This window comes from Typopeltis vanoorti, chromosome 11 (assembly GCF_054136105.1).
Source record: "Typopeltis vanoorti isolate ZY-2024b chromosome 11, IOZ_Tvanoo_1.0, whole genome shotgun sequence".
NCBI classification, from domain to species: domain Eukaryota; kingdom Metazoa; phylum Arthropoda; class Arachnida; order Uropygi; family Thelyphonidae; genus Typopeltis; species Typopeltis vanoorti.
Genome location: NC_143559.1, coordinates 82927104 through 82947560, shown reverse-complemented (window position 1 = coordinate 82947560; position 20457 = coordinate 82927104). Strand labels below are relative to the sequence as shown.

The 20457-nt window shown below is 36.0% G+C and overlaps 1 protein-coding gene across 2 annotated transcripts in view; it reads right to left on the bottom strand.

Moving 5' to 3' along the window:
• The window catches only part of LOC150101803 (uncharacterized), a 113042-nt gene that overhangs the window by 33085 nt on the left and 59500 nt on the right, over positions 1–20457 (bottom strand). For both annotated transcript variants that reach the window (XM_090400334.1, XM_090400332.1), the window contains exons 3-4: positions 6831–7056; positions 3542–3700 (exon numbers count right to left, since the gene is read on the bottom strand). In XM_090400334.1, the coding sequence (XP_090256460.1) occupies positions 3542–3700; positions 6831–7056 (385 nt within the window). The remainder of the gene's footprint in view (positions 1–3541; positions 3701–6830; positions 7057–20457) is intronic.

Genomic DNA, 20457 nt, shown 5'->3' with positions numbered 1-20457 from the left:
GTGGAATTCCAGATAAAATTTTGCTTTGGGTAGAGTTTGTTCCACTAATCTTGACCTGCATTTTTCTATCAGTAAGGTATGATTTGATATGTTTGCTGTAATGAGTTTGTATAGGAGACCATAGTGCCAGATTTTATCAAAAGCCTTCATAATGTTCAGAAATACAGCACCAGTGTGTTGTTTCCAGTTGAATCCTGTAGCGATATATTCGACAAGTCAATGTATTTGTTGTAGAGTACTATGGTTTTGACGGAAACAGAATTGCACGTTGAATGATGTTTAATTTGATTGTTGATTCTCGCAGTCTGGAGATGATTTTATTGGCAATTTTTCTACATGGGATAGCAGGCTGATGGGTCGATAGTTCTGAGGCAATTATGGATATTTACCTTGTTTGTGAATTGGTATAATGTCAGCAATTTTCCAGGATGGAGGGAAATACTGCAATCTTAGTATTGCGTTTATGATGTTGACAAGATGCACTGTAGCTTTGCGTGGGAGTAGTTTGATGATTTTGTTTCTGATGCCATCCGGACATGGTGTTTTTTGTTGTTGAGATGCTTTATTATGTTAATTATTATTATTATTATTATTATTATATGACATCTCCCAGGAGTTCAAAGACTCATCGAGGGAGGGCGCTTGCTCCACAACTCTCCTTCTCCACCACTCAATCCACCAACTATAACGAACAGCAGCTACCATCATCATCTACACCAACGCTATCTACCGCCCACCACCACCACCACTAGTATTTTCACAGCTAATCACAAACATCCATGCCCACGGCGGGAGTGGAACCCGTAGCCTTTTAGCTGGAGAGTGATACGCTAATCCTCGGCCAACCAGGCTTTATTTCTGCTGGAGAAGCAGGGTTGATCAGTTCTAAATTGTTGTTAGGTTGTTTCAAGCTGCGTCTAACATGCTAATGAACCTTGTAAACTAGATTGATGTTTATGTTTTCATATGCTGGACTGCACTGTTTTTACTGATTGCTAACTATAACTTCGGCTTTTTCAGCATCTGTGTGTGCAAAACCATGGTCGGTTTGCATGGGAGAATAGTGATTTGTGTTTGTTTCTGAGATTTTTAAGAGAATTCCAAATGGAATTATCTTCAGGACTAAGAGATGTTAATTTATTTCCCATCGTCGATTTCTGAGATTTCTAAGAGCTTCTCTGACCAGATTGTAGATTGTTCATGTTTTGAATCGTTTTCTATCTTGTGGAGCACGTGTGTTATGATATCCTTTCTTGACTTTGTTCTTATCCCTGATTAGATTCATAATATCTTCCAGAAGACGGTAAGGCTTATAAATAATTATAATTTTGGTGACTGCTGCTAATGCTTTATTAATTTGATTTGTGAGGTTGGCTATTGCTTTGTCTGTCTCCTCCTTTGATTTTATGGTGGGTACCGGACCAATATGTTTGGGTAACACTTTAGATAATTTTTCCCAAGCGATGAAGGAATGAGGGAGAGATGATTGTTCCTGATTGCCTAATTTGAGTAAGATAAGGTTTTGATCCGAAGACAGCTCATTCATTGTTTGTAACTGATATTGATATTTGATGTTCTGTAGGATAGCAATATCTATCCACTACAACGTAGCTTGATCCCATATAATTATTTAGCATATGACCGTTTTTATTGGTTGTTTTACTGTTCCAAGCTGGATGTTTGGAATCCAAATCCCCAGCGAGATGACGGAGTCTTTAATGCCTAGAATGGCGTCTAGATCAGCCATCAGTAAAGTTTTGCTAGATGAGTAATAAACAGCGTAGATGTCAAGTTTACCAGCTGTATTGGTGTATACTTCGATGCCTATAATCTCTAAGTTTGTGGTGTGGGGGTTAGTTAATGCATTATGTTTAAGGTAGTTTTTAGCATAAATGGCAGTGCCACCGCCTCTGAAATCACGTCTATTATTTCTGTACATCAGGAATCCTCATTTCTATTATTTGCTGGTCGTAAATGTGCCTCACTGATTAGAATAAAATCTGGGTTATATCTATTTGCGAATTCTTGTAGTTCAATAATTTTGTTGGAGAGGCCGTTGGCAGCATTCCAAGCGGCGATTAGAAAAGAATTTGGAAGAATTTTGTTTCTATTCATTGCTACGTACTGTTAGAATGAAGTGTGTTTCTTGTAGTAATCTTTTTGTAGGGGTCAGTGATGAGCTTGATTTCCTAAAGTTTAGAAGCATGGTATCTCGAGAGGCGGCAATGACCGCAGTCAGGTTGGGATTTGTTTGTTCATGGCATGTTGTTTTCCTGGACCGTGCCGCATCGGCGTACGTTTTGTTTAATTGAAGTTTACCTTCTTGGGACTTTAGATATTGTTTGGGTTGGAGGGTATTTAAGCTTCCTTTAATTGCGTGAGGGGTTGAGGGGTAGTCTGACTATTTCTCACTGTCATTCGGTTTTTTGGGTAGACCTCTGTAATTTGCAGGAGGAGGGCCGTTGCAATTACCGCATCTGGCAGGTATGGTTCTTGGCTTGGCACAGGTGTTAGTTGGGTGGTTTTCAGCACATTTGAAACCTGTAGTCTTCTTTACATAGTTTCTAAGCATGACCAAATTTCTGACATCTGTGACTGATGCTCTTTTCTCAGAGTTTCATGAGTAATCCTGAGACCGCAGATCGAAGTTAACTCATAGATGTTTTTGTGGGAGTTGTGAATTTCTACCAATACAAGAGGCACTGGTTCTCTTGTCAGCTCTATACATCCTACTCACTTTAATCGGAGGGAAAACCGTGATTGATAAGATCTGTTGCAATCTCCTCTGAGGTGATATCCTCAGTGACTCCTCTAAGTACAGCCGTTAAGCTTTTGTCACTACTTAGGGAAAATACATGATATTGTAAGGTAAGATTATCCATCAATTTAGTTAGTTGACGGTAATCGCCAACCGTAGTGGACTGAATTCTTATACCCTCATCTATAATTTTTTTCCCACGAGTAAGCTATATTTTGGTCCTTGATGATTGATATGACCGACGTCGATTTGCTTTTATCGCGTAGAATGACTGGAGGAACCTTCTCTCTAAGAGTGCTTGAAGTATCTGTTGTAGGAGTGTCATCATCCATATCACCATCTTTGAGTATATCTTCAGTCCTTCGCTTTTTACGAACATGTTCTTCCTGGGATTCTTTAGGTTGGGAGACCACTAAGTTTATTTTTTCACCTTCTGTTCCCTTATCGTCACCTTCTGGGTCACCACTTGTCAATGAATATAGATTTAAATAACCAGGCCACTCGACTTCAAATTTCTTCAAGCTTTATTTGTATGTTATTATAATGGTGTATAGCGTTATTTAAACACATGCGCAACATGTATTTAAAACCACGTGTACTTGTATTTAAAACAAGGTGCGTATTTAATAGTGATTCTGATGATAGCCAAATCAACACACACACACACACACACACACACACACACACACACACACACACACACACACACACACACACACACACACACACACACACACACACACACACACACACACACACACACACACACACACCGAAACTTACCTCCAAAATCGGACTGTTTCTTCGGTTTCGGTAACTGTTGGTCGAATGGAAGAAAAAAACGCCCAGTAGCACGTTGAGTGACGCTAGCACCATTTTCAACTAACTGGCGGACAAGTTCGCTGTTCTCGTAAGCAATAGCAAGATGCAAGGCGCTTGCCCCTGAAAAGAGCAAAAGTGAATTATATACAGTAACACATATAGCAAGGGTCATGCTACTGTAGAGAAAGAGAATTACTGGTAATGTTATTAAACTAGTCACTGGAGGCCAAATTTCACCTGCTGCAACTTCATTCTAAGTTAAATGTTATTGGTCTGCTATGTATATTCGACAAAGAATCCTACAGAATAACAAATATGTCAAGTTGAGTCTTCAACAAAGCCAAAACTTTCCTAATTTGACACATTCTATTTACTGTAATTATTATAAGAATTGGAGCATTCTGGACATGATGAAAAAAAATATGCATAAATCATAGGTTTTCTTTGTTATTGTTGTTGTTATTGTTCTTCTCATCCTCCTCCTCCTCCTCCTGTTCTACTAAAGCTGCTAGTATAGATCTTATTGCTCACCCATTTTTGACCAAATTTTGAATTTAGCTATTTTTGTCATTTTTTGTTGTCACTAAAAAGGACAATAAGCGATTTTTACAATCAAGAACAGTTTTGTATCGTCCCTTTACTTACTAAAACGGATTTGCTTGCAACTAGCAAATAACTAAATGCGAATAGAAAATTATTTATTGACGATAACTTTCAGAAAGAAATGTGTACAGATTATTATGCGTAAGTAAAAATCATTCGTTCCCATAAAAACGTGACGCACACATCCGTCTTAGTCAACAGCAAACAAATCAAACTAATGTATTATGTATATAGATAGTGTATTTAATATTTCGTTACTTGTTGCAGATAAGAACAATATTGCATTTGTTATTTTTTATTTGGTATTATTGTCCAATAAATAATAGAAAACAACATAATTCGAACCGTATTATCCAATATCATGTAGCTTACGGTTTGGTAATATATATCTACACACCTAACGAACAGTTTGAAATATTTATTTATTTGACTTTATTTTATTTTATATTTGGCATTACTTTCAATGTGACTCCAATAAATTTTCCTGTTCCTTCAATTGTTTATGATTTATAAATTACGATTACCTTTCTCTGTCGACTTAAATGTAGAATAATATTCTCCATGTCAGGTGACTAGACTGGCGATGGATAGTCCAGTGGTAGGGCTGCTACCACTGGACTATTAAGGCTTCTTCCAAATTTAAACCCATAGGAGGAATAGGGTATATTGAAGGGGAAGAGTAGATTATAGTAGAATAGAAGGTATTATAGTAAAGTAGTTTATAGAGGAGACATGAATATAGGCCAGCCATGGAAAGACCCCATGTCCCTCGAGTACTCATATAAACATATAAACATAAATGGATGGAAGGTTGAAAGAATATATATATATATAATATCAAAATCAGTTAATGCCTTTTATTCCATTAAATGATTGCTCGAGGCCGTTATAGCCCTGTGTGTAACTTTTGAAGACTCAATGGGTGGTTCAACTTTCGCCTGTAGTAAACCAGACATATCTGATTCAAGACTATCACTAATTATAAGCGGTACAACTGATGAAGAGAGTGGCAAGTCTCTTCATCTGTTGCGACCCATTAAATCCTAAAATTATGGTTACAAAATACAGTGATACTTTGCCAAGTCGTAGACCTTGAAGGCTTGTAATTACTACAGATTATTTATTTATAATTATTCATGTGTTTCTTCAGTACCTAGCATTAGACAGCAATTCATATTACAATAAATATGTATTAAAAAGAAAACTTTAGTAAAGATTTAAAAAAAAAAAGACTTCTAGATATTTTAGGATTTTCCAAACATTCATTTATTTTGTGAAAAGTTATTGACTTTTTCTTTATCTTTCAAGATCTACATGTATTCTACGCAATACTGTAGTGAGTTTATTTTTGAATTTTATTTGGGTCGAAGTTACTTGCATCTTCTTAAATCTTTCTGCTGATTGACAATTGCTATCAAGTTGATACCTTGTATGCCACTAAATTCGAACAACTCATTTATTCGATTTTTAGTCGTTATATCCTCTGCGTAATTTGATCCATCTATTTATTTGACTAAAACAAGTAGTTGAATGAACAAAAAAGAAAACAACTTTTAGAACGTGCTAATTCACTAACATGAATGTTTGGTCACGTAAACTGCATGGACAGTCAGAGCACCTATGAACTGAAGTTAGTAGTAATTAAAAGAATTGAAAAATGACAAGAGTCATGAGTGAAGTAGCTCAAGTGTTTCCTTATTCATTTTGAGGTATTTTAGAATTTTAAATAAATAAAGAAATCAACTGCCTTTTATTCTCCACAGGAATAAAAGGTATTAGCGATCTTGGTTAGACTATAATAAATTTAGTTTAATCCTTTATCCAAGTGTAAGCAAACAAAGTTTGCGCCTGAAAATGTCTTCAGGACTGAGGTAAGGTGGTACATCCCTTGGCAACTCGTAGCAAAGGTGGACCAAGCTCTCATCATTCCTTGGCTCAATATCTTATAGGTAAATATGACTTCTCCATTGCCCCTGTCTTAGTATCACCAGTCTGGATCTACCTCCTGCTGACGAGACCTCAATAAAGGTCGAAACTGGTTTGGGTAAGGTCCCTTGGCAACTCGTAGCAAAGGTGGACCAAGCTCTCATCATTCCTTGGCTCAGTATCGTATAGGTAAATATGACTTCTCCATTGCTTCTGCCTTAGTATCACCAGTCTGGATCTGCCTCCCACTGACGAGACCTCAATAAAGGTCGAAACTGGTCTGGGTAGTGGCCCTTCTCTTAATGCATAGCAGTATACATGTCCGTAAGGAGATGTGCTTTGCATTATGGGAGATACTGAGACAAGGAATGATGAGAGCTTGGTCCACCTTTGCTACGAGTTGTTAAGGGATGTACCACCTTACCTCAGCCCTGAATATATTTTCAGGCGCAAATTTTGTTTGCTTACACTTGGATTGAATTAAATTTATTATAGGATTAGCGGATCAATCCCCTTAGCCATCACTGAGACCTGGGAAAACCTATGTCTAAGTTACAGCTCTATTTAAATGGTGCACTGAATATGTAAATACAATCAAAACAGCGTTTACCTCATTTATTTCTTATGTTTCGTCACTTTCATTAATTATTAAAGCTACATTTATCTTCAATAATTAATGAAAGTACTCAGTTTTAACAATAAATGCAAATATATCACTTACCACAGTATTCATCTCCTTCTATGGCATCGTGGCACAAAGCTGGATATGTTCTTAAAAGAACTCGAGCAATGCGAGTGTGCATGGCTGTGTTGCAAAAAATAAGCACATGAATCACATTCTCGCCTAGAAGTCCACGGTATTCTAGCTTCCAACAAGCTTTGCGTTCTTCAAAGTTCGTGGTGCCTTCGAGTGATGAACGAGAATCTTTTTCAATGCTTATCGACACCTGAAATAGGAGGGGAAAATGAAACAGATGAGTGAGCAAGCGGGATTGTAATATCAGAAGCTAATATTGTGTGTACAATGACTTTTCACCATGAAGTTTCATTCATGAGCTTCAGAACAATAGTCGTTTAATTATGAGATTGACAATCATTTTAGGATAAGTACATACACTTAAGTTTTAGACACTAGAGGGGATTATGCGTTCTCCTTAGCGGTGCACTGCAAAGTGAAGGGATGAATACCATTACTACTACTAATACTAATGATACGTAATAATAATAATACGAAATATTGAGTCATCGAATAGGTATGCATCCTATTTGTGAATATAATTTGAGTTTATTTGAGAATATATCTTGAATGAAATCAAGAAAAAATATTTTTGTATATTATTCTAATAAAAAAAAAAACTATAGAATTCCCGAACCCTTTCCTCCAGTTACAGAGATATTGATGCACTCAATATTTACATATTTTGTGTCCTATAAGGAAGTAGATTAGCAATTTGCACAAAGTCATTCCGATCTTCTTTGTCGAAGAATGAATAAAAGAACCAAAGCCTCAGGTGAGCAATGGCATTGGGAGAAATTGTCTATTAGCGATATTGCACAACAATTAAATATTCCCAAGTTTGCAAAAATGTGAAGGAAAGGAAGTCCACGCATGACTGAATCAAACATACGATCAGGCTGACTTAAAACGCTGAATGACAGGATCTGAGGTTCTTGAAAGGGCTGGCCAACTCATCTTACGGTTATATCCCAGCGAATCGTTTTGGAGATGTGAATAACTATAAGAAACTCCATAACGGTAACTTAAGTAACTTTAGATAGACGGATTCCAATTTATGTGCTTTACTTTTCTTTACTCAGTTCCTTCTTGTTGTTCGCTGTTGTACTGATGATGTCTTACTATACGTAAGACAAAATATTCACATAATTTCACACACGAGGCACCTGAAGCTGGACCACGCCTTACCTCATGTAATATACACGTGTTATATTATCTGTAGACTGGTACCTACTCTTCTTTCCCTCTGTATTTCTTTTCGCCTTGCTTCTTCATCCCTCCCCCAATGCTATTAGAGTATTCGAGGGCTAGGGGTGAATCTGTCCTGTTTACCTATTTTTTTATCTCATGCACCTTCCCCCCCCCCCCCCCCCCCCCCCAGTTAAAAATGGTGAAGACAAATCAGAACTCTATATCGCATCGGTCGCGCGCGGATTACCAAGGACCGCACTGGATGTTAGGCTTCCTGGACAGCCAGTGACAAATGGGCTACAGGAGCAAGATCCACAGAACTCGAAAGTATTTACTAGGAAAAAGTGGAGCATGGCTGAAAATCGACAAGTCATGCAGTGCTTCTACAGTTCAAACCCATCGGTTAGGGAATTTCAGAAACAAATGTTCCAACTTTGGCTGGAACGACACCCAAATTCTGAAATTTCATTCGAAAGGATGATGCAGCAACGCAGCTTCATTATCAACCGCAAGGTATTTAGTGAACTTGAGCTGGAAGCACTGAAACCTCAAGCTGTAAAAGGAGACCGTACTGACCCTGAAGTGACCAAGAATATGAATGGAGCAGAACCAGATTCCAACGTGCAGAATGCTGAAAAATTTGAAATTATACAAATAGTTGAAAGGAAGCTATCAGATAAGGAACAAGAACTCGCAAGAAAAATTATCGAGGAAATGAACAGCAACCAGGAACGAGTTAGGCTTCCAGTATTGAGACAAGTACCTCAACAAAAACTGAAGGAACTCCTGCAAGGGATATTCCTACTGGAACTATTGGGCAAACGAATCAACTTATGTACTCAATAGCCTACGTCGTAACATCTGAATTAGGTATAAGATTAGTGAACCCAAAAGCAGTAAGGCTCAGGAACTAAAATGGAAGCATCGACTGGAGAATAAAATTCTTAAACTCAGAGCAGGCGTCAGCAATTTGAAAAACGTTAAGAAAAAGAAGATGAAAAACACAAAAATCCGAAATAACCTCATAAAGAGATATAATACTGCAACACGACCTATTGATGAAGTATTAGAGGAAGTGAAGCAAAAAACAGAGTTGCAGTTGCAACTAAAATAAGAAGATACAGTGCACGCATTGAACAGTACAAGCAAAATTCGATGTTTCTCGCAAATCAGCACCAGTTTTACAAGAAAATTGATTGCTGCAGGAATAATAACCTTAAAGAAAATATAAATATAAATACCAGAGACAAATAAAATGCACTAAAGTTTTGGGAAAACCTATGGGACAACCCTAAGAGGCACAATAACAAGGCAAAGTGGATTGAACAAATAACGAACAAATCTCAAGAACGAAAAATGGACCAACAGAAAATAACAACTGAAATGGTTCAAAAGCAAGCTAAAAAAATAAAAAATGGTCAACACCCGGGAAGGATGAATTACATGGCTACTGGTTGAAATATCTAACAGGCTTACACGAAAGACTTGCTAATCAATTTTATGATGTTTTAGAAGGAAAAGCAAAGAAGAGTGGCTTACAGCAGGGAAAACGTTTTTGATCATAAAGGATAAAGAAAAGGGTCCAAAACCAGAAAACTTCCGACCAATAACCTGCCTGCCAACAACTTTTAATCTACTCACAGGCATACTAGCTGATAAAATATACAGCTATCTTAAAGCAATTTCGCTTTTCCCAATTGAACAAAAAGGTAACAGCAAAAATTCAAAAGGCACAAAAGACCAATTGCTGATTGATAAAATGATTCTTAAAAATTGCAAACGTAGAAAAAGCAACCTTCATATGGCTTGGATAGATTATAAAAAAGCGTTTGATTCGGTGCCTCATAGTTGGATTTTAAAATGCACAGAACTATTCGGTATTAGCGAAAACGTACAAAAATTTTGCAATCCAGCATGAAAAACTGGAAAACAACGTTGGTTCTAAATAGAGAAGAAATTGGAGAGGTAAACATAAAAAGGGGCATCTTTCGAGGAGCTCATTATCTCCTCCATTGTTTATCATGTCAATGATCCCCTTAACTAGAATTTTAAATAAAACTGCTCATGGTTATCAAACTGTGCAAACGAGTGCAAAGATATCTCACCTTTTATACATGGACTATCTGAAGTTGTATGCAAAATCAGAGAATGAACTCGGATCATTGCTTAACACTGTGCACATATTCAGTCAAGATATATCAATGGATTTTGGCTTACACAAATGTGCAATTGCTAGAATAACAAGAGGAAAGTTTGAAGATCTGAACGAAATCGAGCTGCTCAATGGTGAAATAATCAAGGCAATAAAATTCGAAGACAGCTACAAATATTTGGGAATTTTAGAAGCATCACAAATTCTACACAATAAGATCAAAGAAAGAACTAGAGCATAATACATAAGACGATTAAGAAAACTCCTTAAGTCAATGCTTAATGCTGGAAATTTGATTAAAGCAATTAATACCTGGGCCATACCTGTTCTGAGATATTCAGCAGGCATTGTTGAAAGGACCCAGCTAAAGATGGAAGATTTAGACCGAAAAACTCGAAAATTAATGACAATGCACCATGCCCTCAATCCTCGCAGTGACATTGATAGGCTATATCTATCATGCAAAAAATGGAGGCAGAGGATTATTACAAGTGAAGCAAGTTATTGAAGAAGCAAAACGAAATTTAAATGATTATCTGCAGCAAACAACGAAAATTTTGTAATTGAGGTAAGGAAAGAGGGTTTATTTAAACCCATGGAAACAAAATTGGAATACAAAACCAACCAAGTAAAAGTGAGAACTGAAAGATGGAAAAATAAGGCATTGCATAGAAAATACCTTCACAGCATAGAAGACAGCGCTGACAGCAACTTGACCTGGCAATGGTTGAGAAATGGAGCACTAAATAAAGAAACAGAATCGGTAATTTTTGCAGCACAAGAACAGGCCATTGAAACCAACGGTATGAAGGCAAAAATACAAAAAATTCAAGAAGACGGTAAATGTAGATTGTGCAAAGAAAAGGAAGAAACGGTGGACCATATTATAAGTTGATGCAGCAAAATCGCACAAATTGAGTACCGTAAAAGGCATGATAACGTAGCTAAGATAATCCGCTGGCATTTATGTAAAAAGTATGGGTTTGAAATATCTAAAAACTATTGGAAGCATAAAGTTCACCAGAAAGTGGCTGAGAATAAAAAAGTTAAAATACTCTGGGATTTCAAAATCCAGACTGACAAAATCTTGGAATGTAACACACCCGATATCACAGTGGTTGAAAAAAGTGAAAATAAGGGTGTTAAGTTTATCGAAATATCAGTACCAGGAGATAGTCGGATTGACGACAAAGAAAATGAAAAAATTACAAAGTATCGCGATTTGCAAATCGAAGTTGAACGAATCTGGCAAAAGAAAACGAAAGTTGTTCCCATAATAATAGGTGCTTTAGGCGCCATCCCTAAAACATTGAAAAAACATCTAGAAGCACTCGAGTTAGATGGATTAAAAATTGGGCAGCTGCAAAAATCCGCTTTGTTCGGCACAGCTTTCATTTTCAGAAAGTATTTCCACAACTCATAGGCTTGGGTAGGGCTCGAATTACTGGAAAATAACCAGAATGTGCTATATATATATATATATATATATATATATAATTTCTAAAAACTTGATAAGTTTTTTGTGATAAATAATAACTTCTTCCAGTTTTTTTTTTTTTGCTCTCGTTTTAAAAGTAAATCGCTGTGGTACTCTACTTGCCTCCACTATTATAATCGGGGCAGCCAATGCTCCACCTTTCGTCATTATCTAGAATTAAGTGCATTTCTGTCAACGAAAAGACGAGAAAATGAGAATGCAGCGTTTGCTGCTATTTTCTGTTATTGATCATCATGTAAGTCCAACATGTAATTTATTTGCATTTAGATATTTACATAATCAATTTTTAGAATTTATTTCCAAGAGTCTCTAATTATTTATGCGTCAATTGCTTCTAGATGTCGTTATGTAAAAAAAAAAAAAAACGTAATTGCATTTGTTATTATATTACTTTACTTATTTATCATTCTATAGAAAATTAATCGAAATTTAAAAAAAAAATGAAGAACACCGGAGATCTATTTCAGCAATAACTTTGGTTTCATATCTTTTATGGCTTTTATAATTATTGTTCAAAACAGCTTTTAACAATGCATAATGCAATTATGCATTGTCGTAGTGTAATAAGTATCTATGCATTCATGTCTTCTTCGCCGAGACACAATTCTTATCATTTATTAGACTGTAAATTTATGAATCGTACAATAATATTATAGAATGCACATAATTATAGTTTCATTTGAAACTTAATAATTACTGCTACTACTAGCAATTTAAACTGAGTATTAGCCATAAACATGTTTTAAAATTCAGAGAGAGAGAGTGCCATCTCTTGGCTATTAAATACATTAAATCAGTCATTAGGTGGTAGCAGTGAATATCGAACAAAAATTAGTTTGCGAGTTTAATCCAGCATTTTAACATCTTTCTAAAAGGTCATAGTTTTAACATTAAAAAAAGGACCTACATTTAATGTATCAAAGCATTTTTCTTCTCTTTGTTTTGATATGTTTAAGTTCTAAAACATCTGATATGTACAAAATGAGTCAAATACCAAGACATCAGACGGTGGGTTGCAGTTTAGAAGTAGCTATCGGACCATTGTGTTTATTACAAAGTATTGTATCTCTAATAACGGTGTTTTCGTAGCATCAATTTCAGACGGACATTTACATTCTTAACAAGTAAAGAAATAATAACGATCAAGCAACTACTTCTAGATCCCCACCAATTATCAGGAGCACATTTTTTTTTTTTTTTTGTCATTTTCATAAATGAGATCATGAAAATGGAGAGTTAAGGGCTGGATTTTTCTATATACTAATGCAGAAGCATTAGGAATAAAGAGAATGAATCATTAACACTGATTGATTCAATCTCTCCTAAAACTATTGGTAGTAGTCAAAGATGGTTAACAGAAGATGATGTCCTGACAGAAATAGAGGTAGAAGGATTTACTATTTTTCCAACAGGAGAAACGGGATGGCGGAGTATTACTTAGGATAACTGAAGAGATGCGCCCTCTAAGGCAGTGGGTCTTAACCTTTTTAGTGATCGGCACCCCCTTGAAAATTGTGTTTCTATTTCTTTATTTAGGAAATTACATCTATTGCAAGATAATTTATTTATTGAAAAATAAACACATACATTTACATATACATACAAAACAGTATCTCAATTTTTAATGGCTATGTTGTTGTTGTTTATTCATAATAATACTTTTGAAGCGAGGCTCCTTTTTTGAAAGAGCCACGTGTAAGTCATTACTTGCATTTAAGCGATTTCTGGCTTTTGTTTTTATGTGCAAAAGTGATGAAAATCCCATTTCACACAGGTAGGTGGTGGCAAATGGTAAAAGTGTCTGCAATACTGCTTTTGCCAGCTGTGGATAAGAATTAGAAAAATTCTGTGTACACCAGAATTGTTCTAGTCCAGTTTTTCAAATTCCATTTGAATACGTGCATTGGCTCGTATTTCAATAAGATCGTCTTTTATTAAATAGCTGTCGTCCATCGAATCTGGGTCAAAATTTAGAAACTTCTGTCGCACCCCTGGAAATGCTTTCTCGCACCCCAGGGGTGCACACACCCCAGGTTAAGAACCACTGCTCTAAGGATAGAGAGCCAGGAGGAGTATAATGCGTTCACGGGTTTGAGTGTGTTCGTTGTGAATTACAGGTTGGTAGGACCATATACGAGTATACAGTTAGATGTTGCTATAGGCTACGAAATGCAGGAAATTTGGTGAGCGGAAAGCGAGTGGCCTTACGGGTGATTTCAATTATGGAAATATAGATCGGAGAGGGGAAGTAGCCTGTGGTATTAAGGAATCTCAGTTTATAGAATTCTCGAGGGACAAATGTCTTACATAGCACGTGTTGGAGTGAACGCGATGATCGAGATTTGGATTTGATTATAGCGTCACAGGATTTGATAGCCTACTGAAATGTCATATTTGCCTCCGTTTGGTGACAGCGACCATATGATATTGATCTGGGAAATGCACACGAAAGTCTTAAAGAGAAAGGAAATTATGTGGAATTATAAGGCAGGTGATTTTAATAGTTTTAGAAATCAACTGAGACAATGCCATGGATTGAGGAATTAGAGGATAACGAGGTTAGTGGTGCATGGAAGCCAGTTAAGGACCATTTGTTAATTCAGTAGCAAAGATACCACGCGTGAAAAAAAAATTGGAAATACGAAAAAGAATAGAATGAAAGGTCGTGAACGAGGAACACAAAGTTCAAGCAAGAAAGATGATTAGTATAGTCAGGAAGGGAAAATTAGAATATGAGAGGAGGCTACACTACATTCAAGGGACAACCCTAAGGAATTTTTTCGTTATGTGGTTAGCAAAAGAAGGGATACCTGTGGGCGAATGGGCTTGCTAGATGGAAAAGGTGGTATAATGACCAAGGCGAATGATATTGTAGAGAACTAACACTTTCCTTGACTTGCCTACTTAATGAAAACCTTGCAACTAGAAAAATCTCAGGCTGCAGGTGTAGGTGATATTCGACCAGAAATGCTCAAATATGGAGGTAAAAAAGTCTTAAAATGGCTGTACTGCATAGTTCAGAAGGACGAATTCGTGATGATTGGAGTAGAGCTCTCATAGTACCCATACATAAAAAGGGAAATAAAACTGAATGTGAGAACTAACTACAGAGGTATTTCTATACTGAGTGTTCCTGGTAAGAGTTACGCAAACATACTTGAGAACCGGTTGAGAAGGATTGTGGAAGAGAAGTTTGGTGAAGAGAAAGCTGTATTCAGGCCAAATAGAGGCTGTCAGGATCAGATCTTCACTTTACGACAAACAGCTGAAAAATCATTGGAATATAACAAAGAACTGTATTTAAGTTTTGTAGGCATGTGACAAGGTGCCAAGAGAGAAGCCATTCAAAACGTTACAGTTATATGGTTTAAGTGGGATATTATATCAAGCAATACTTGGTCTTCATTTGAGTTGTAAGTCAGCAATTAGAATTGAATGGAGTACAGGAAGATGGTTTAATGTTTTAATGTTAAGCTTGGTGTCAGACAAGGATGTACACTATCCCCTCTGTTATTCATTATCTATATGGATCGCATTATGAACGAAAGTGGTATTAAACCTCACATCAAAATTGAAGATGTTAATCTCAGCTCTTTGCTTTATACGGATGATGTTATACTTCGAAATAAATCCGCTACAAGTCTGCAAGATTCCGTGACTAAATTGAATAACTGTTGTAATAGATATGATATGAAGGTCAGCAATAACAAGACAAAGGCAATGAAAATAGGCAGAATCATTGAAAATGTCAACTGTGTTGTGAAGGGAAAACATGTGGAACAAGTAAAACATTTCAGCTACTTAGGCACGATTTTTACTGAAGATGGTAAATTAAATATAGAAATAGACAACAGAATCAAATAAGCTGGTATGGTAGGAAGTCAACTGAATACAGTTATATGGAATAAGAGAGAAATTAGTCAAAACACTAAATTAGCTGTATACAAGAATGTTCAAACCAATTTTAACTTATGGATTTGAGAGCTGGGTCAGAAGTAAAACACTTGACCAAAGACCGCAGATATGAGAGTCCTGAGAAAGATTAGGGGCATGAACAGATGGCATCAATGGCAATATCATATTAAAAACGAGGATATTAGGAAAGAACTTGACATCGTTAGCATCCAGGAATGCATTAGCAGAGCTAATCTGAGGTGGTATGATAAATAGAATGGGCGAGGAAAGATTATCAAAAAAAGTGTTCTCTGCCAGGTTGGCAGGAGAACGACCCAGAGGAAGACCAAGATATAGGTGGATTGATACGGTACAAAGTGCCTTAGACGATAGAAATATAAGATCTGATAATGTTGGAGTCTTGACTAGTAACAGACTGATTTGGAGGAAAATTGTAGATAGGAAGTTAGTAATGATGTAAATTTTTTATGCAGTACTATCATATCCTGTACATCCTTTGGGGATACATGACAGGAAATTGATGATGATGATGAAGTGTCAGATAATTGCCCAATATGTGCACGAACCTATTTATTAAGTTAACCTCGGGGAACTACCATGTATGACCTCCACAGCAAAAGTACCGGATTCTCTCTCTCTCTCTCTCTCTCTCTTACAGTGAGAGAGACAATCCCCAGCAAGCAAACGTTTGATGGAATTGGTAGAATAACGTTTTAGATATTTTATCGTGACTCTCTGTAGTACAGCTTTAGTGAAGATCCAGTGCAAGCGATGGGAGAAAAACATACGTTAAATGCTATTTCTAAATACTATAGCAGTGTTTAAAAGAAATTTCACATTTGTGTTATACACCCTCTGTCCAAAACGAAACCGAACTTATCGAAAATAGAAGAAACTAATGGCGCCACCTGTTGTATCGTTTTGCTGTCGAACGCGGCAACCTTCCTTGGTGTTGTATCAACAGTTTATGACATTTGTTTCATTAGAAGCCGAGTTATAGTGCCAAGAGTGACAGTGTGTTTTGACGAACGGTCGGAAAATGAGTCAAACAGAGAGCTGCTATTGACTTTTGTGTTAAATTTGGTAAAAGTTTTACCGAAACGCATCGAATGTTTCCAAAAGCATACGGTGATGAATGCTTATCCCGTACTCAAGTTTACGAGTGGTTTAAGCGATTTTTAAAGTGGTCGTGAGACACTTGAGGACGACAAAAAGCCGGGTCGTCCAAAAATGACTTGAGCGAAGTTAACATCCAAATTTCTTTGCTCAAATCTTTGATGTCATCAAAGAAAAGCAGAAATCATCCGTGAGATTGATTGAAGATGATTTGGGGATTTCAACATCAACGGTGCACAACATTGTGATCGAACGTTTGGGCCTTCGTAAATTGAATTCGCGATTTGTTCACCAGAAGTTCACCGAAGACCAAAAAAAAATAAATAAATGTATAGAATTGAACACTGTAAGGACCCCATTAAAACCGCTCGTAAGGATTCAGACTTCCTTTAAACGATCGTTACTGGTGATGGAACGTGGTGTTTTGAGTATAAGTCTGAAACAAAGCGCCAGAGTGCTGATGTGGAGACCACCAGAAGAGGGGCATCCGAAAAAAAAGTCGCTTGGAGAAGTCAAAGTAAAGACAATGCTGATTTGTTTCTACGATTCCAAGGGCATTATCCACAAAGAATTCATTCCACCTGGCCAAACGGTCAATGGTAAGTTTTATCTCGAAGTTTTGAAGCGATTGATAGCGAGAATTCATCGCGTACGGCATGAATATCGCAAGGACCGACCGTTCGTCAAAACACGCTGTCACTCTTCGCACTATAACTCGGCTTCTAATGAAACAAATGTCATACACAGTTGACACAAAACTAATGAAGGTTGCCGCTTTCAACAACAAAAAGATACAACAGGTGACGCTACTAGTTTCTTTTTTTTCCGAAAAGTTCGGTTTCTTTTTGGACAGGATTAAAATCAGGTGCTTTCCTCTTTCTCTGTATCGCATAGAAGCACATCTCCGCATCTCAAATGCTCATCCCAGCTTCACTATACACCCTGTGAAGCTGGGGTGAACATTCGAGACGTGCTTCTATGTTTCATTTGAGATGTGTTTATATATATATAAAATAACAACATATAATATTATATAATAGAATTATATAATAGAATAACTTATATTTCCCAATAAATGAGGAAGCAGTCGCCTTTACCGATCAATAACTTTGTTCAAAACGAATAATGGTTGTGAGTTGATTTCTTTTATGTTTGTTGCTTTCAAAAAACATACTAGCCAATCCAAACGAATCCGTGATTTCTAGATCTCAAATAGTTCGAGTTTCAATTTTAGTAATTTATATATGGTATTAATTAATGGGTGTCTTTGTTAACTAATAAAAGAAAGACTTGTTTTTTAAAAAAAAGAGTAGTAAGTATATCTAAATTTTTAAAAAATGAAAGTATGCTATCTTTTTGTAAACTAAAGAATAGTTCAAATTAGTAAAAACTTTACTATTACTCAATTTCTCAAATTAGAGTTAATAATATTTTGATGCTACAGTTTAGATTAAGATGCTGAGTGCAGAACTGTTTTTCCGGTATTAGGTCCTACTAAAATATGATCCCTGAAAATGTTTATTGCGAATTACGGTAAATTTTCAGTGATGAATACAGCGCACCTGGAATACTTAAAGAGTTCTGGGAATTCGTGTGTCCCTTGGGGTATGGAGTACCAGTTAAACCGTATTGTTGTAGATCTGAGAATACACGTCTCTGCATTTTCAAATGGTAAATTATCCAAATATGGTTCCGCTATATCTTCATGACTATGAAATTGTCGAAATAATGGCAATATAAGACGAACCGAAATTCGTGTAGTATTCGTGTCATGTACCCATGAAGTTCTATATATAAAGTACTTGTAATTTTTGCATAAAGGATATGCATTTGGTTTATCCGCGAAATAGTGTGTGTGTGTGTGTGTGTGTGTGTGTGTGTGTGTGTGTGTGTGTGTGTGTGTGTGTGTGTGTGTGTGTGTGTGTGTGTGTGTGTGTGTGTGTGTGTGTGTGTGTGTGTGTGTGTGTGTGCTGTTACATGCAACAGCGTTTTGTCACAGCAGTTAATAAAGAAGGTTACGTTCCACGTGCCGTTTCTAAGTACATCTAAGATATGGGGACAGTTACAGAAACAGCGAATTATAGTCTTGATATTTTGCATATAGGTCACCATTTCTCTCTTCCTCTCCACTTTTACACTGGCGTGCAAGTGGAATTTGTTTATTGATGATTTCATGTTTTGATTTTTAGTTCCCGGTGGAGATTCGTTTAAAAGGGGAAAAAAAGCTTTTCTAGTTACTGATATGACTCAGTGGCCTACATTAAAGTAAGCGGAGAATGTAGGACACTCTCAATCGATCCTGGACTTCAACCAGATGCTGTATAGTGGAATAACGTTGCTTACTGTAGATTGTTGTGAGCGGTCATCGAGCCTTGTTTCTATTCTCTCTCTCTCTCTCTCTCTCTCTCTATTATGATGTTTTTACTCTAACTTCGGTAATCTTAATGAAATCAATGTGAGCTCTGTTTTAGAATGTTTTTATTGTCTTTAAATTAGACGAATTTATCCGACACATGCTTGTATTTGATCAAGCTCACATACGTGTGGTTTCAGATTAAAAATTCTTTTCTGTTTTATTGTAAGCTTTAAAGGATTTCGTTGTTATTATCATTAATTTTATGTCTATCCAGTATATTTGATAGGATATGTAGACTACAGTATAATAATAATAATAATAATCCGCTAATTCAGATGCATTTAAATTAAACATTAAATTCAAATTACGAAATCAAGACAATTTATTTTGATCATCAAAAACGATCCTCCTAAAATCAGCTGACAAATTCTAATAAGGATTCTAAATACCCAATTTCAAGCCAAAGAGGAATTCTTATTAACATTTTGAATCGTTTTGCGATAAAACAGTGCATATGATTCAAGTAGAGCGAGAAATTATCTCAATTCAAATGTTTTGCTAATAAATATGCGATTACAACTACTTTTTTTTTTCATTGATCAGTCTTAATCTTAGAATTAGTTAAATGATGGAAATTACTGAAATACAACAGCTTGAATTATTATAATTTTTAATTGTTTTACAAGTGAAAAAATGGTCCAGTTATAATGAAAAAAAAATGTGTCTTTTCAAATTTTTTGACAATAAAAAAGGAAATTGTAAACAGTAAAAGTTTTTTCAGGATTATCAATGAAAAGTGTTAAATAGCTTCAAAACTATTTAGATAATTACAGGTTGGAAGTGTTAAGTGTAGAAGTTTCAATTCTGTGGAACTATCTTGTATAAAGTTGCATTATAAAAAAATAAAATAAATTAAAAAATCATATCTCGTTTTTTTTAAAATAAATTTGACAAGTTAATGATATATAAAATGTTTTATTCAACTGGCCTGTTTTGACTTATGTACTCTAGACATTTCATTTTGTTTTGCCTAATTTTTCCACTACAAATGGTCCATTGAAATCAAAATTGACATAATTTGACCAATTTTTGATTTGCAGCGCGAAATTAGTAAGATTCGTTTGAATCATTTTGTTCACCAAATAGGCTAATTGAAATTAATACTGAGTTATGGACATCTTGTGTTCATTCTGCATCCCGAATTTTGTTCCATTTCATCGGGTTAGTGTGGAAGTACAGAAATGCATCATTTTGATACATTTTACTTCACTGTACCTCAGCAAATGGTCGATTTAAACAAAAATTAGAATGGATTGACAAATTAAAATTAAATATTCTTATTATCAAATCTGAGTAAAAATCAGTCCACCTAGGGTCCCCATTA